The sequence below is a fragment of the Pecten maximus genome, chromosome 19 (assembly GCF_902652985.1).
Source record: "Pecten maximus chromosome 19, xPecMax1.1, whole genome shotgun sequence".
NCBI classification, from domain to species: domain Eukaryota; kingdom Metazoa; phylum Mollusca; class Bivalvia; order Pectinida; family Pectinidae; genus Pecten; species Pecten maximus.
Genome location: NC_047033.1, coordinates 23,691,960 through 23,709,861, shown reverse-complemented (window position 1 = coordinate 23,709,861; position 17,902 = coordinate 23,691,960). Strand labels below are relative to the sequence as shown.

The window sequence follows — 17,902 nt, the reverse complement described above, 5'->3', positions numbered from 1 at the left end:
CTTAGGGGAGACGGGAATCTCAAACCTCAAGGGGGGAGGGGAGACGGGAATCTCAAACCTCAAGGGGGGGGGGGGGGGGGGGGGGGGGGGGGGGGGGGGGAGGGGGGACGGGAACTTCAGTTATGCCAAACACTTGGCAGGCCTTGGGTTGAGAATTCTCCTGTCTTAACCCCAAGGGAGTGAAAGATTCTATTAGCCACCCCAAAGGGAGTGAAAGATTCTATTAGCCACCCCCAAGGGAGTGAAAGATTCTATTAGCCTCGCACGAAAAATGCTGGGTATTGTAAGCGATACAAAGCACACCTCATCTGCTGCTCAAGAAAATCTTCTGTATGAAAAGTATCGGTATAAGCAAAGGGGAACAAGTCTGTATTATGGGGAGTGCTTCCAGTGACTGGAACGTTGAATTCAAAGGCAAACCACAACACAGATTGAGATTGCCCTTGGAATTTTGGCACAAATAGATTATTTTCAGGTAAACCAGTATAAGCTTATTCTTTTTAGGGTTCTGTATACATGGGTGCCATCTAGTAATCAACATCTGTTTCTCTGTCCTTCACAGTTTTGTTGCTGGCTGATAACTTTAGCATTTACTGAATGATTTACATGAAGATATTCAGTTTACAAAAATGTAGACAGAGATTAAACATCAAGATCAAAGGTCAAAGTCTTTAGGTCCAAAGGTCAAGGTCAGAATTCCTATATTTTTACACTATGAAGTGATCTTGATCCGAATTAACATGGGATCAACTTACCAAAGGTCAAGGTCAAGTACAGTATATTGTATCTTACAGATAAATATTTTGTTATGACATTGTAAAGCAAAGTTGGTCAGAATTAAGCAAGGAGTCAGCTGAGTAAAGGTCATGGTCACAGTGGGCCTATATCACTCGCTGGAGTGTTTTAGCAAAGTCGACTCCTGTAGCATTGAGTATGGGTAAAGGTCATGGTCACAGTGGGCCTGTATCACTTGCCGGAGTGTTTTAGCAATGTTGACTCCTGTAGCATTGAGTATGGGTAAAGGTCATGGTCACAGTGGGCCTGTATCACTGGCCGGAGTGTTTTAGCAATGTTGACTCCTGTAGCATTGAGTATGGGTAAAGGTCATGGTCACAGTGGGCCTGTATCACTGGCCGGAGTGTTTTAGCAATGTTGACTCCTGTAGCATTGAGTATGGGTAAAGGTCATGGTCACAGTGGGCCTGTATCACTGGCCGGAGTGTTTTAGCAATGTTGACTCCTGTAGCATTGAGTATGGGTAAAGGTCATGGTCACAGTGGGCCTGTTTCACTGGCCGGAGTGTTTTAGCAATGTTGACTCCTGTAGCATTGAGTATGGGTAAAGGTCATTTCTTTTCACAATTATTGCTGGACTTACCCAAGGAAGCAATTACGTGGTAGTGATAAATATAGAAGAATCAAAATTTGTTTTGCTTCATGTAAGAACACTGAAAGCTCAATATTACAATTGTAATTGTAATGGGCCTGCATGACTCACCTCAATATTTCAGTGATCATATGAAAACATTTATTATCCCTATTGGGCTCTGCTCCACCATCCCCAGAGTCACCATTTATGGAAATTTTGTTTCCTTCTCCCAAGGATGCTTCTGACCAACTTTGGTCAAAATCCATTTAGTCATTTGTGACTAGTAGTGATTAAATGAAAAAATTTGATAGATGACTGATACTGTACCATGGCATGTAAGTTCACTGGTACCTCGAATCAGGCGAGTTATAAAAGTCATTCACAAAAAAAATATGTTTGACCCCTAGCTGTGGTCAAGGTCAATTGTCTTAGAATACTTCGTTGGACTCAAACCTACCAGTCAAATATCTTGGATCTGGGACTTTTGGTTATGGAGAATAAATTGTTTGAAGGAAATGTTGACAATGAACAGACAACACAAACACAGGAAGCTGCACCACAGCATAAGCTCACTTGCCCTTCAGGCAGATGAGTTAAAAAAGAACAAAAATTAGTGATAAATATTTTTTTAATAGAAAATAAATCTCAATTCTTTCACCAAATATGATGACAAATGAAAGTATCAAATACATAATAAAATCTTAAGATAAAAAGTTAAAAAGAACAAGATATAGATACAATTAAGCTCCTTGCAATTTTGATATGATTTTACTACACAAACCATTTACTGGACATAAACAATACAGTATATGTAAACAAAAAACATGAATATGTTATACAACATATGATAATGATATGTATCAAATACAACTACATGTAATTGGTATATATTTATAAAGCTGTTATCTTCAAATTCTGATTAACTATAAAATATTTTCAGTAATCCTTATAACCTAGTATGAGCAATGAGTGAAAATGAACTATTGTGAGCAATGTAAAATTCTGTACAAACAACCGTTCCTAACACAAGTTAGATAGAAGAGGCCCAAGGGGCCTGTATCACTCAAATGAATAGTAGCCATTTAAAGAAATTACCTCAATTTCAGCAGTGTCCATCATGCCCCAGGGGGACCTGAGTCACCATTTAGGCATAATGTTTTCCCCTTCCTTACCTTGGTCAAAATCTGTTGTCATTCATGACTATAAGTGTTTTAAAGAATATTTCTATTTCCCCTATTGGGCCCTGCCCTCTTTCAGCATACAAAATTTGATCCCTTTCCTTAATGATGCTTCTGACAAAGTTTGGCCAAAATCCACCAAGTTGTTTGTGACTGGTTAAAGCCATTTAAAGGAAAAGATGAAGGATGACAGCGAACCAGGTGAGTTAATAAACAATTAGTGTTACACATGTTATAATCACGAGACAGATATAAAAAATTAGTTTTACACACGAGACAGATCTAAACAATTTAGCGTTACACACCTAACAATCACAAGACATATAAACAGTAAGTGTTACACATGTTACTAACACGAGACAGATCTAAACAATTAGTGTTACACACGTAACAATCACAAGACATATAAACAATTAGTGTTACACACATTACAAACACCAAACAGATATTATCACAACCAGATTGCATATAGTTTCATCTGAGTAAACATGTTTATCAAAGACACCATGTACCAATAAATCTATAAAATTAATTAAGCTGCCTCAACCACAGGTGGGTTAATAAACTACACTACAGATCTCGGAGGGATCTTGGCACCCACCATTGAATGATCTTAATTGGTTCCATGTCAGATTGATCTTCTCTCTACTTTTCCCTTCTTTCTTTCCCCATGCAAGGGGAACCTAAATATGAAGTTTGAAAAATATCCCTCCAGAACTTTTCAATAAAAAGAGTATTGTTTACGGACGAACTTACGATAGACCAATACAGACAGACCACGAATGCAGAGCGATTTGAATTGCCCAACATCTGATGATGGTAGGCTAATTATCCTGTTACAACAGGTCCATCAGGTCTGTATCCAAGTATACAATGTATAAACACCACACAATCACAACAGGTAATTTCACAATCTTAAACCTTTGGATCAGGAACATTAATGTATATGAAACATTGTGTTTATAATTTGATTTTTTACATGAACAATTGTACATGGAGGCACAAAGATAAACTCCATAAAGGAAGACATCTTTCATTTATGCTCTGTCACAGGGCTTCAAACAGGCCACAAACATCATGGGGGCCCCAAACTCATCACAGGCCCTCAAACTCATCACAGGGCCCCAAACTCATCACAGGCCCTCAAACTCATCACAGGGCCCCAAACTCATCACAGGGCCCCAAACTCATCACAGGACCTCAAACATCACGGGGCCTCAAACATCACGGGGCCTCAAACACATCACAGGGCCTAAAACTCATCACAGGGCCTCAAACATCACAGGGCCTCAAACATCACGGGGCCTCAAACACATCACAGGGCCTAAAACTCATCACAGGCCCCCAAACCCATCACAGGCCCCCAAACTCATCACATGACCTCAAACTCGTCACATGACCTCAAACTCGTCACATGACCTCAAACTCGTCACAGGGCCTCAAACTCATCACAGGGCCTCAAACTCGTCACATGACCTCAAACTCGTCACAGGGCCTCAAACTCATCACAGGCCCTCAAACTCGTCACAGGGCCTCAAACTCGTCACAGGGCCCCAAACTCATCACAGGCCCCCAAACCCATCACAGGCCCCCAAACCCATCACAGGCCCCCAAACCCATCACAGGCCCCCAAACACATCACATGACCTCAAACACATCATAGGGCCTCAAACACATCACAGGGCCTCAAACACATCACAGGCCCCCCAAACACGTCAGGCCCCCAAACACATCACAGGCCCCCAAACCCATCACAGGGTCTCAAACACATCACAGGGCCTCAAACTCATCACAGGGCCCCACACTCATCACATGACCTCAAACTCATCACATGACCTCAAACTCGTCACATGACCTCAGATCCATCATCTATCATGTGACCAGGATACCTGCTCCAAGAGATGTATCAATGTCGCTATAATAAACAGTCTAGATCAGTACCTGACAGTGACAAATTTAGATGATATTGACACTGGGATCGATCACCATGTTTGTATGTATAGATCTGAAGTAAATAAAAACTTTTATTGACACTAATACAATTGATGCTGCATGGTTATTGATTGACTGATAAACTTGGCAATTTACCAGTAAATATAGCAAAATCCTTTGTCTTTGCAATAATCTCAGGGGTTCAACACATAATCTCTCTTCTGTGTCCATGAGTAATGAGACCAGCTAACAGTGGGGAATGTACAAAAGAATAATCATGAAAATACAAAATGCTGTACCAATCTAGTTTTATGGCAGTGCTTAATTGCCATCCCATTTTGAGTACAATGCGACAGCAATTTCATCAAACTTCCAGATTGATTTAAAACATAGATAGAAAACATTTCTTTATGTCCAGGTTTGAAGTAAGAAAAGACTCAAACTGTCAACAAAATCTACATCACATTAATTAAAAATTAATTTATCAATAACATCATCAAAATAATAATGCACATAATATTGTATACAATGTTGAAAAAATTAATAAATATATACGGTACATCTGTACTGTTATACAGTAAGGGACTTGTTTATTATGCAAATTACAAAAATATAATGCAAAGATGAAAAAAAATATATTATGTATCTGATTGCATAGTATTAATTAGGAATGGTTATAAATGTATCAGTATGGCCGTAATATAAGGTAATATGTTATGATTAACAAAAATAGATCATTAAAAAATATGCCATTTAATGAGGTTTTTTAACCGTCAACAAACGTAATTATACAAAATATAAACAAAAACATACAATTAACACCCTACTAATTAATGGAAACATTTTTGTCACTCCTTTTTAGCTCACCTGCCTCAAGGGTAAATAATCAAGAGAACCAGAGATCTTGGGTTGGTAGCATGCTGAGGTGCAAGGCTACCAATTTTGTTAAAATGAATGACCTTGACTCTTTTCAAGGTCACAGGCATAAAATACACTAAATCTTTAAATGACTCCTTCTCAATAACCCAGAGGCCCAGAGACCTGATATTGGGATGTATGATGCTGGGGTAAAGGGCACCAAGTTAAATTTGTTACAATTCAATTTCACAGGGGTTAAACAGGCCGAAATCTTTGAACGACTTAATTATTCTCAATAATCAGGAGGCCCATTATGAGACCTAGTATTTGGCCTGTAGCATGCTGGGATGAAAGGTTATCAAGCTTGTTCAAATGGATAACCTTGACCTACATTCAAGATCACAGGTGTCAAATTCATTAAAATCTTTAAACAACTTTTTCTCAATAATAAAGAGGCCAATAGATTGATATTGGACATGTAGTATGCTGGGGTGAAGGGCTACAAAGTTTGTTTAATTCAATGACATTGCCTTACAATCACTATCATAGTGGTCAAACAGGTTCAGGTCATTAAATGATAACTTCTCAAAAACCAAACCAAGAGATCAAAAGATCTGATATTGGGCCAGTAATATGCTGGAATGAAGGACTACAAAATTTAATGAAGGGAATAAACTTATCCTACTCTTACATTTGAATAAAGAGGTAATCAGCTTAGCATCTACATAAAGGACCAAGATTAACTTCAAGGTTGCATTAGAAGCAGGTGAGCGATACAGTTGTTTAAAGCTGTTATTTCCCATACATCCGATTATAAGTAACATTATAGCAATTCAACAACATCAGTGTTATTTCACAACACACCATTTAGAAAGAGAATTGTCGTCTTTAAAATACCATAAATAGATTTAGGAAGATGTGTTTTATGGAATCAAATGATTTACATTATGCATAAAAAAAAATCCCCAAAGTTGTTAAATTTTTTTTGATAAAACGATTCTCACTAATGAGATTCAATCAGTATACCAGGTATGCATAATGTCAGTAAAAAAAATACAGATTTACTCCATCACATGGCAAGGTCTGATGAACAGAACCTCAAACTCCTGTTTCTTAAACAGCAATTCAAACTCATCCCTGAGGTCAAATTCCAATCTCACACATACAAAATACATTCTCATGCATCAAAAAATGCCAATCAAATTAAAGCAAAACCTTAGGCAATAGACTCTGATATCCGCATAGTGGACACCTTGTACGGCCAATCTGCCTTGACGATTGGACAAGTGTTATACTGTCTAAATAAGTATCCAACCCAATATATATAATATGGCAGGCTTGGGTGGTATCAGTTAATTTTTGTATTAAAACACTTTTAACAAAGATATATCCTAAATCATGGTTTCTGTCATAGAATCGCCATCGTAGCCAAGGTTACTATATCTGTTATCATGGTAATGGTTGCCACGGTTACCAGTTAGGTGTTCGTTGCTGGTTGCTTGCCGGGGTCGAGACAGATTTTCGGTGCTGATGGGTGGCCCATAGTTACTGGAAAGCTTCTCATAGCTAATTGGTTGCCCCTTCCCATCATGCCCTCTGGATGTTTGACTAACATTCGCAGGTTCCTCATATGGGTTTTCATGGTAGTAATAGGAATGTGGGGGATTTCTAGGAGTACTTTCATAGTCCGTATCAGAGGATCGATGACTTATTGGAACGAAGTGCTGTCCGTCGTCTCCACTTGGCAGCGGATTAACAAGATGGCTGCTATTTGCGTCGTACATACGTAGAGCAGTAGGTTTGAAAGTCATCGGTGGTTGATTTGACAATGAGTGACCAACAGGTTGCATACTGCCAGGTCCATTATCAAATGTATACCTATCGTTGTTATTTGGCTTCTGTCCATTGTCCGTTCTGACACCTCTGACAGGGAGAGGGAGAGTACTCTGTCCATTGTCCGTTCTGACACCTCTGACAGGGAGAGGGAGAGTACTCTGTCCATTGTCCGTTCTGACACCACTGACAGGGAGAGGGAGAGTACTCTGTCCATTGTCCGTTCTGACACCTCTGACAGGGAGAGGGAGAGTACTCTGTCCATTGTCCGTTCTGACACCACTGACAGGGAGAGGGAGAGTACTCTGTCCATTGTCCGATCTGACACCTCTGACAGGGAGAGGGAGAGTACTCTGTCCATTGTCCGTTCTGACACCTCTGACAGGGAGAGGGAGAGTACTAGCTTTATTGTAATTCTCTGTACCATAACCTGTATATCTATCTACAGGGGGGCGTACACTATAGGGCAGTGTATACACGCGTCCTTGGAGTTCAGCGTTGGAAGGATACTTTCGTGGTTGTGACGACAGGTTATTTATGTGACGAGGGGCGTCTCTCCTGTCCGGTCGCTGGTCAGACAGATTATCTACAGTGAGGGGAATCCGTTGTGGCTTGCGGTCATATCCTCCTGGTTTCCAACTCTGTGGCAGTGTACTTAACTTCTGAGAATCTGTATATAATGGCTGGCTGCCTACAAAGAAAAAAAAAAACGAGATCTTTACATTCAACCAGGATTAAAATTTAAGGGAATGTCATATATTTTTATCCTAAAACTGCCACACACAGACCGATAAGTACTACACGGATAAACATATGCTTTATCCGTCAATAAGATTCACAGGAATTTGCCTGAGGGGGGACTACTTTCAACTTGACCCTTGAAATTTGACCTGAATGTGTGATGTAACATGTACAAATTTAACGGGACTAATGTCGTAATCTCCAAATTAATTTGTTTGTTTTTTATTTTTTACATGTTTAAATGAAACATACACAAGTGGTATCAACAAATGGATATTTTCCTGCAAAATACAGCAGTACACTTCACTCAGGTTCACTGGTATGTAAACAGTACACTTCACTCAGGTTCACTGGTATGTAAACAGTACACTTCACTCAGGTTCACTGGTATGTAAACAGTACACTTCACTCAGGTTCACTGGTATGTAAACAGTACACTTCACTCAGGTTCACTGGTATGTAAACAGTACACTTCACTCAGGTTCACTGGTATGTAAACAGTACACTTCACTCAGGTTCACTGGTATGTAAACAGTACACTTCACTCAGGTTCACTGGTATGTAAACAGTACACTTCACTCAGGTTCACTGGTATGTAAACAATACACTTCACTCAGGTTCACTGGTATGTAAACAATACACTTCACTCAGGTTCACTGGTATGCAAGAAAGGTAAACAAAACGGAAATTTGTTTGTTTTACGAATGTCATCAACTTATAGAAAATTGTTGCAGGATAAACAGAATACACGGCAAGTATGTTACAATAAAATGTTTATTTTGGGGCTCGAACACGTGAGAAAGCCTAGATGACTCGGCTTCATCTCAGCAAAGCTTCGTCATCTCCGCTTTCCTAAGTCTCGCACCAAAATAAACCTTGTATTGTAACATACTAGCCATATATTTTCTATGTAGCAGATGGTGGCTATCTCACTGAACAACATATGGGAGGCCTGTTAAAAGCTTAATTTTTTCAGAGCAATTTTTTTGCTTTGGCCAAGAACACAATCATAGGATGATCCATGGTCTCGGCTCCCTGAGAAAATCAAAACATCTCACTTCGGGCACAATCCACATATCTTCACCAGTGGTAGTAAGTGTGTGCTGATACAGACAGAGATCTCACAGCCCCATTAGATACAGGAATCTACATTTCCTTTTTCTAATTGGCCCCAAAATAAAAAATGGCACAACTAGGGACCAAGGTGATCCTTCATATGAAATTGGAGATAGATCCATCCAGTACATCTCAAGAAACAGAGAAAACTAGAATTGTTTAAGGAATGTTAATAACATTCGGCAGACCACGGACCACGAACCACTGACCATTTACAAGGACCACGGTCCAAGGCAGACCACGAACCACGGATAACTGACCATGGAAAAGGCCTACGGTCAAAGGCAGACCACGGACCATTAACCGCTGACCATGGACAAGGACCACGGTTAAAGGCAGACCACGGACCATGAACCACTGACCACTGACCATGGACAAGAGCGACAGTCCAAGGCAGAACACGTACCATGGACCACTGACCACGGACCATTTACCATGGACAAGGACCACAGTCAAAGGCAGAACACGGACCACTGACCATGGACAAGGACCACAGTCAAAGGCAGAACACGGACCACGGACCACTGACCATGGACAAGGACCACAGTCAAAGGCAGAACACGGACCACGGACCGCGGACCATGGACCACGGACCACTGACCATGGACAAGGACCACAGTCCATGGACACAAGGTGATATAAACAACACACTGTCATCATATATTAACAACACTGAATTTAGTTATTCCTTCTTGGAACCGTCTGAATCTCTGACAAAACTCAATCATACCTGACTTAAAAAGTGTTGAGGGATGTCCGGCGTCCTCTAGCCGACGGTCCGATATCTGATTTGATGTTCTGTGCCCCGTGTCTTCAGAATCACGAGTGCGGGAGCTCCGTAAATCTGACACAGAGAGACTGCCGATGTGACGTATTGAAGATTGTTTTTCGGATCCTTCAGGTAGAATGTCTACTTTCTCTCTCTGTAAAAGGAACCACACCAAGGTACAAAGACATATAGCCCAAAATAAAAACCGCACAAATCTACAGTTAACTAGTGATAAACAAAAACATAGAAAAAAAGTTGTGATATACCATATGTTTGTTGACTTGCTTCTTGATTAAGAAATCATCTTCTTTTTTCTTCTTGTTTTCCTTAAAAGAAAAAGCTTAAAAGTTTTATAATCTAATTCTGATAGATACATGTAAGTAACAAAAAGCAATCATACAAGTTTGTACATCTTACACTGTAAATATTATTTACTATTTAAGGTATATCTTTACTGTAAATATTATTAACTATTTGATATACACATCCTATACTGTAAATATTAAATCACTATTCAATGTTTTTACATTATCATACAGTACAGCTAATCCTCAATAAATCTTCTCTAAACAACAAAAGTACATAATATATACTTGTATCTGGTAGTAAGGCATCCCATAATATATAGTAGAGCTCGTACTTACAAAATACTCAAATATCAACATCATTGACAGCCACAGAATCGCCTATACTTACAAAATACTCAAATATCAACATCATTGACAGCCACAGGGTCACCCATACTTACAAAATACTTATTAAATATCAACATCATTGACCGCCACAGAATCGCACATACTTACAAAATACTCAAATATCAAAACTGATGGCAGCCATAGGATCGCCGTAAAGAGGGTGATGAAGAAAACAATGTTGTTCCTCATGAACGTTCCTGTATGTACAAATTGTTAACATTAACACAGTAACATGTCATCAAACTGTTATGGTATGTTTGAAGCAAAGTCAAGAAAAAGATGTTAAAGGATGTCGGTTGAGACTGAATTACCTCCCTTGAGAGAGATAAAAAATGAATGATGTCACTTAAATTTTGGCATGGCTATGCACACATTTTCACTTTAAAATGTCAGACAAGCCAGAGAAAAGATTGTAAACTGCAAGGGATAACTACATTTTATATCTGGCTTCATATTTACAGTTACTGCACTACATTCTGATTTTTGGGAGCTGTCCTCGAGGTAGTACATAGTAGGTAATTACAGCATATTGGCATCTGTATCTATCCTAAATATACATGAGAAAGTGTAACTGATACTTACCAAAAGAATCTATGACTCGGCTCGTCAGTGCGTTCCAAAACTTATTAATAGGTGATGGACTTTTGATACACACACCCTAACATCATAAAAATAAAATCAATTGTATCAACAAAGTTAAAACAAAAAATACAATATTTGTTTCTTCATAGAGTCAAAACTTAACTAAGCAATTATTTTCTGAAATGGTTCTCAAATACTTTTGAGGGTTTTCTTCTCATGAATTCATTAAAGCTATGCATCTCATCTCAACGATAACGAACGCTAACCCTTACGATAACTAACGCTAACCCTTTAGATAACTAACGCTAACCCTTTAGATAACTAACGCTAACCCTTACAATAACTAGCGCTAACCCTTACGATAACTAACGCTAACCCTTACGATAACTAGCGCTAACCCTTACGATAACTAACGCTAACCCTTTAGATAACTAACGCTAACCCTTACGATAACTAACGCTAACCCTTTAGATAACTAACGCTAACCCTTTAGATAACTAACGCTAACCCTTACGATAACTAACGCTAACCCTTTAGATAACTAACGCTAACTAACGCTAACCCTTTAGATAACTAACGCTAACTAACGCTAACCCTTTAGATAACTAACGCTAACCCTTTAGATAACTAACGCTAACCCTTTAGATAACTATAACCCTTACGATAACTAACGCTAACCCTTACGATAACTAACGCTAACCCTTTAGATAACTAACGCTAACCCTTTAGATAACTAACGCTAACCCTTTAGATAACTAACGCTAACCCTTACGATAACTAGCGCTAACCCTTTAGATAACTAACGCTAACCCTTTAGATAACTAACGCTAACCCTTTAGATAACTAACGCTAACCCTTACAATAACTAGCGCTAACCCTTACGATAACTAGCGCTAACCCTTTAGATAACTAACGCTAACCCTTTAGATAACTAACGCCAACCCTTTAGATAACTAACGCTAACCCTTTAGATAACTAACGCTAACCCTTTAGATAACTAACGCTAACTAACGCTAACCCTTTAGATAACTAACGCTAACCCTTTAGATAACTAATGCTAACCCTTTAGATAACTAACGCTAACCCTTTAGATAACTAACGCTAACCCTTTAGATAACTATAACCCTTTAGATAACTAACGCTAACCCTTTAGATAACTAACGCTAACCCTTTAGATAACTAACGCTAACCCTTTAGATAACTATAACCCTTTAGATAACTAACGCTAACCCTTTAGATAACTAACGCTAACCCTTTAGATAACTAACGCTAACCCTTTAGATAACTAACGCTAACCCTTTAGATAACTAACGCTAACCCTTTAGATAACTAACGCTAACCCTTTAGATAACTAACGCTAACCCTTTAGATAACTAACGCCAACCCTTTAGATAACTAACGCTAACCCTTTAGATAACTAACGCTAACCCTTTAGATAACTATAACCCTTTAGATAACTAACGCTAACCCTTTAGATAACTAACGCTAACCCTTTAGATAACTAACGCTAACCCTTTAGATAACTAACGCTAACCCTTTAGATAACTATAACCCTTTAGATAACTAACCGCTAACCCTTAGATAACTATAACCCTTTAGATAACTAACGCTAACCCTTTAGATAACTAACGCTAACCCTTTAGATAACTAACGCTAACCCTTTAGATAACTAACGCCAACCCTTTAGATAACTAACGCTAACCCTTTAGATAACTAACGCTAACTAACGCTAACCCTTTAGATAACTAACGCTAACCCTTTAGATAACTAACGCTAACCCTTTAGATAACGAACGCTAACCCTTTAGATAACTAACGCTAACCCTTTAGATAACTATAACCCTTTAGATAACTAACGCTAACCCTTTAGATAACTAACGCTAACCCTTTAGATAACTAACGCTAACCCTTTAGATAACTAACGCTAACCCTTTAGATAACTAACGCCAACCCTTTAGATAACTATAACCCTTTAGATAACTAACGCTAACCCTTTAGATAACTAACGCTAACCCTTTAGATAACTAACGCTAACCCTTTAGATAACTAACGCTAACCCTTTAGATAACTATAACCCTTTAGATAACTAACGCTAACCCTTTAGATAACTAACGCTAACCCTTTAGATAACTATAACCCTTTAGATAACTAACGCTAACCCTTTAGATAACTAACGCTAACCCTTTAGATAACTAATGCTAACCCTTTAGATAACTAACGCTAACCCTTTAGATAACTAACGCTAACCCTTTAGATAACTATAACCCTTTAGATAACTAACGCTAACCCTTACGATAACTAACGCTAACCCTTACGATAACTAACGCTAACCCTTTAGATAACTATAACCCTTTAGATAACTAACGCTAACCCTTACGATCACTAACGCTAACCCTTTAGATAACTATAACCCTTTAGATAACTAACGCTAACCCTTACGATAACTAACGCTAACCCTTTAGATAACTAACGCTAACCCTTTAGATAACTAACGCTAACCCTTACGATAACTAACGCTAACCCTTTAGATAACTAACGCTAACCCTTACGATAACTAACGCTAACCCTTTAGATAACTAACGCTAACCCTTTAGATAACTAACGCCAACCCTTTAGATAACTATAACCCTTTAGATAACTAACGCTAACCCTTTAGATAACTAACGCTAACCCTTTAGATAACTAACGCTAACCCTTTAGATAACTATAACCCTTTAGATAACTAACGCTAACCCTTTAGATAACTAACGCTAACCCTTTAGATAACTAACGCTAACCCTTTAGATAACTAACGCTAACCCTTTAGATAACTATAACCCTTTAGATAACTAACGCTAACCCTTTAGATAACTAACGCTAACCCTTTAGATAACTAATGCTAACCCTTTAGATAACTAACGCTAACCCTTTAGATAACTAACGCTAACCCTTTAGCCAATTAGAGGACACAATTTCTTCCAACAAAATTAGCATTACAACAGTAAAATCAAACAAGAGTTGTAAAAAGACAACATAGTTTGCCGATTGAGTTGAAATTCAGAACAATCATTTCTTAAAAAGTAGGTCAAAGGTCAGCCAAGGTCAGTCAAGGTCAGCAGGTCTGCAAATGCAGTACCATTAGAAATGTTTTGTCACAAGGAACACATGTCAAATAAGAAAGCCCTCAGCTATCTCATACAGTTAATACTGTGGCCAAGGTTAAAGTTTTTTAAAAGTAGGTCAAAAGTCTTAGTCAAGGTCAGTTGGTCTGCAACTATAGTAGCAATGGAAAGGTCACAAAGAGCATGCATGTCAAATACCTAAGCTGTATCCTCATTGATTTAGTATTCACACAACTCTGGTTTATAAAAACTTTAACCTAGCTGTTTATGGATGACGCCAACTCTGATGATACCAGGGCTATAGCAGTGAACTTGGTCCCGGCGAGCTAATCAAATCTTATTTTACATCAATAATGAACCCAGTTATTTTATGACATAGACCATCAATTTGCAGATTAAATCCTGATTTCTAATTTCAATCACTCTGTCACAAACATGTATCTATTTATAATTGATCTAGTTTTAATCAAAATTCCATTGTAAACATTGCAGCACCTGTGATATTCGATTACTCACCGCCTGGCAGTATCCTTTGTAACAAGTCCTGCCGTTGTCCAGTAGTTCTGTAAAGCTGACACATTTGGAATCCCTGGCAGCTTTACAGCATCTGTAGCAGGCTAGGCCACTCTCTGTAAACACAGGTTTATAGTGCTGGTACACGTATCATAGACTAAATCTGAAGCCTTTTTATTTGTGTGGAAAAAATTTAGGTCTGGAAAATTTATCCTACAAATTACAGCTTTTCATACAACATATCATTTCTGAGTTTTAATTTGATCAATCTATGTATATGACACATTCCACATTGGAATTATTAAGATATTTAAATTCATTGTTAAAAGACAAATAAAGGAATATGGACTTGATTAATTTAACTACATGATGTATATTTCTACAGCTTTTGTAAATTTCTTATCATGAAACTTTTGATACAGTTTTTTTATCATTAGGTATTCTTATTGATGAGAGAATAATAAATTCTATATTAATCAGTATTCTATAGCTAGGCAGAGTGAGTATCTTACCAGGGGAACATACACAGGGAATCATGCCCATTTGTTGACAGAATCCTACACAATGTCCGTCTACACATTTACCGCTGAAATGGAGAAAACCTCATTACAGCATGTTAACATTAAGGCTGAACATCAATTATATACATTAATGATTTGTCTTTTAACAGTCCTCTCCAAATTATTTGTATCAAATGTTTAACCCAGGCTGAATAGTTTACTAATTTCGACATTCAACTGAATGCCCCCACCCCCCAACCTCCACTATGTATATTATAACACACATCAGTCAAGATAGTCCAGAATTACATTAGACTTTCAGGTAAAACTGAAAATATGGATAATCCATAATCCAGACAAAAGCTCAAATTATAGTAGTTAGTTACTAGTTTACGACCTACATGGCTCTGCCTATTGCTAGGCTTTATCTAACAAACTATAGTCAGTGTTGTGTCAGCTTTACAAGAGGTAAATTAGTTACTAGCTTACCACCTACATGACTCTGCCTATTTATAGATTTTGTCTCACTGACTGTAATCAGTGCTCTGTCGGCATTAGTTAGTTACTGGTTTACCACCTACATGACTCCGCCCTTTGTTAGGTTTCGTCTCCCCAACTATAGTCAGTGTTCTGATGGCTATAGCTAGTTGCTGGTTTAACGCCTTCATGACTCCATCTATTTATAGATTTCGTCTCACTGATTTTGGTCATTGCTCTGTCGGCATTAGTTAGTTACTGGTTTACCACCTACATGACTCCGTCTATTTATAGACTATAGTCAATGCTCTGTCTGCGTTAGTTACTGGTTTTACCACCTATATGACTCCGTCTATTTATAGACTATAGTCAATGCTCTGTCTGCGTTAGTTACTGGTTTTACCACCTATATGACTCCATCTATTTATAGATTTCGTCTCACTGACTATAGTCAGTGTAAATATCAGTGAGGATGTACATACTAGGTTATAGAAATAAACAATTAAACACTCACGCATCCTGACAGGATGTGTTGTCTGCTTTCTTCCCGGGTGGTGGGCAGTCGTACTGGAACCCGCTACAGAACTTTAAGGAAACTTTTCTTCATATGTACAATATTTTAAGTAAATATCTTAATTATACTACATGTACATTGTTGAGTATAATTCAAAACAAAAAGACAATTCTGATGAAATTGACCCACATCAAAATTTAGATTAATCTGTTACTTTGTGACTTTTACATAAGATTAGTACAAATGTATAATCCAATAATTTCATCCAATGAAATAAGTTTATAAGCTGATAATTAAAAATTAAACAACAAAAGCAGAGGTGTCACCTCTGTACATGTATATAGCCAAGAGTATTATTATAAAGATATGAATATTCCACATCTTAAATGTCATACTATATTATAGAATTTCAAATCTAATTAAAAATGCAACAAGCAATTAGAGATATTAGAATAATTTCTGAAAGTTACATGAAAATCAAAGCTCCATTTAATATTTTTTGAACTGGAAGCACTTGTCGTCTTTTGCAGATATTTCAAATTTCAATGCACTTTTTGAACTAATATGAAGTTCACTCAACCTAAGATGACATTTATCGGTACTTCTGACCAGGAAAACAAGCAAGTATTCTAGTAAGGAAGCACTGTAGGATGTTTTAGTTGGAAAGCTCTAGGGACATTTGTATATTCTGAACTGTGTTAATGTTGATATTCCTAAAATGAATTAGCACTTGACTAGTAGGTTACAACAAACCACCAGAAATGTCTACCATCTGCGATCTCAAAGCATTGAAGATATAAGACTTAAGACCCCTTGTATTGTCTGTATACCTGTTTAGTAAGCTTTGATTGTTAAAACTTTGATTGTTGAACAGAGACTTGTGGTTTTTAATTATTGTGACATTCATCTTTGATCAATTTCAGAAACAGGTGAAATAAATCTTGGGTAGTGATGTTACGCACTTATATTTAAAAACAAAGTACTTTTGGTATCTCCGTGAGTTGGGATCTCCCACAGCCAGCAAAGATAAAAATGTTTCTGGTGAAGATTCCTGGTGAAGATTCCTGGTGAAAATTCCTGCAAACTTCAGTGAACAGATTAAGACACTGGTGCCTGTACCTGGGAAACTCTCAAACTTAACCAGAGGTGTGTGTGTGTTGAGATGTTCTGAGATGGCCATTAAAAGGATACTTGCACTGGGAACTGCCTTTACAGTCAAAGTTGTCATCTACTGTCTGCAGACAAACTGTTCCAGCTACAGCGAGTTTACAATGTGAACAACAGGCCTTGTTGTATGGGCTGTGAAAAAGTGTATGAATAATTTATTAAGAATTCTTTTCTAAAACATTGTAATTACAGCCAGAAATGATATTTAGGCATTCTGATGAATCCACAAAGCAGTTTTTACTTGTGAGTGTTCATATAAACATCTTTTTCAAAAATAAGGAAACACAAAAAAAGAATAGACAAGTACATACTATTTATAATCAAAATAAAATTAAAGAAAATAAATATAGAATAGGTTAATCATTCCATCTTACAAATGCACAATTATTCTCATTATGTTTGTTGACCCTGACGAGTTGTGAAAGCTTACCTTCAGTCAAACATAGGAGTGAGGCAGACAACAGTTGTCTGCCCTTGTACCAGTCCCACAGACAAATGTGAGAACCTACCTACAGTCTGACCCTGGGGTGAGGAGACAACAGTTGTCTGCCCTTGCACTA

The 17,902-nt window shown here is 37.9% G+C and overlaps 1 protein-coding gene across 2 annotated transcripts in view; it reads right to left on the bottom strand.

Annotated features, from left to right (window-relative positions):
- Positions 1-1,977: 1,977 nt before the first annotated feature.
- Positions 1,978-17,902, bottom strand: part of LOC117317665 (ADAM 17-like protease) — a 34,845-nt gene continuing 18,920 nt past the window's right edge. The window contains exons 16-25 of one of the 2 annotated variants that reach the window (XM_033872536.1): positions 17,367-17,474; positions 16,176-16,238; positions 15,197-15,270; positions 14,688-14,800; positions 11,072-11,147; positions 10,598-10,686; positions 10,061-10,120; positions 9,756-9,948; positions 7,545-7,859; positions 1,978-7,256 (exon numbers count right to left, since the gene is read on the bottom strand). In XM_033872536.1, the coding sequence (XP_033728427.1) occupies positions 6,727-7,256; positions 7,545-7,859; positions 9,756-9,948; positions 10,061-10,120; positions 10,598-10,686; positions 11,072-11,147; positions 14,688-14,800; positions 15,197-15,270; positions 16,176-16,238; positions 17,367-17,474 (1,621 nt within the window). In that variant the 3' untranslated portion in view covers positions 1,978-6,726. Of the gene's footprint in view, positions 7,860-9,755; positions 9,949-10,060; positions 10,121-10,597; positions 10,687-11,071; positions 11,148-14,687; positions 14,801-15,196; positions 15,271-16,175; positions 16,239-17,366; positions 17,475-17,902 lie in introns of both variants that reach the window. The other variant, XM_033872534.1, reaches the window with a different exon arrangement.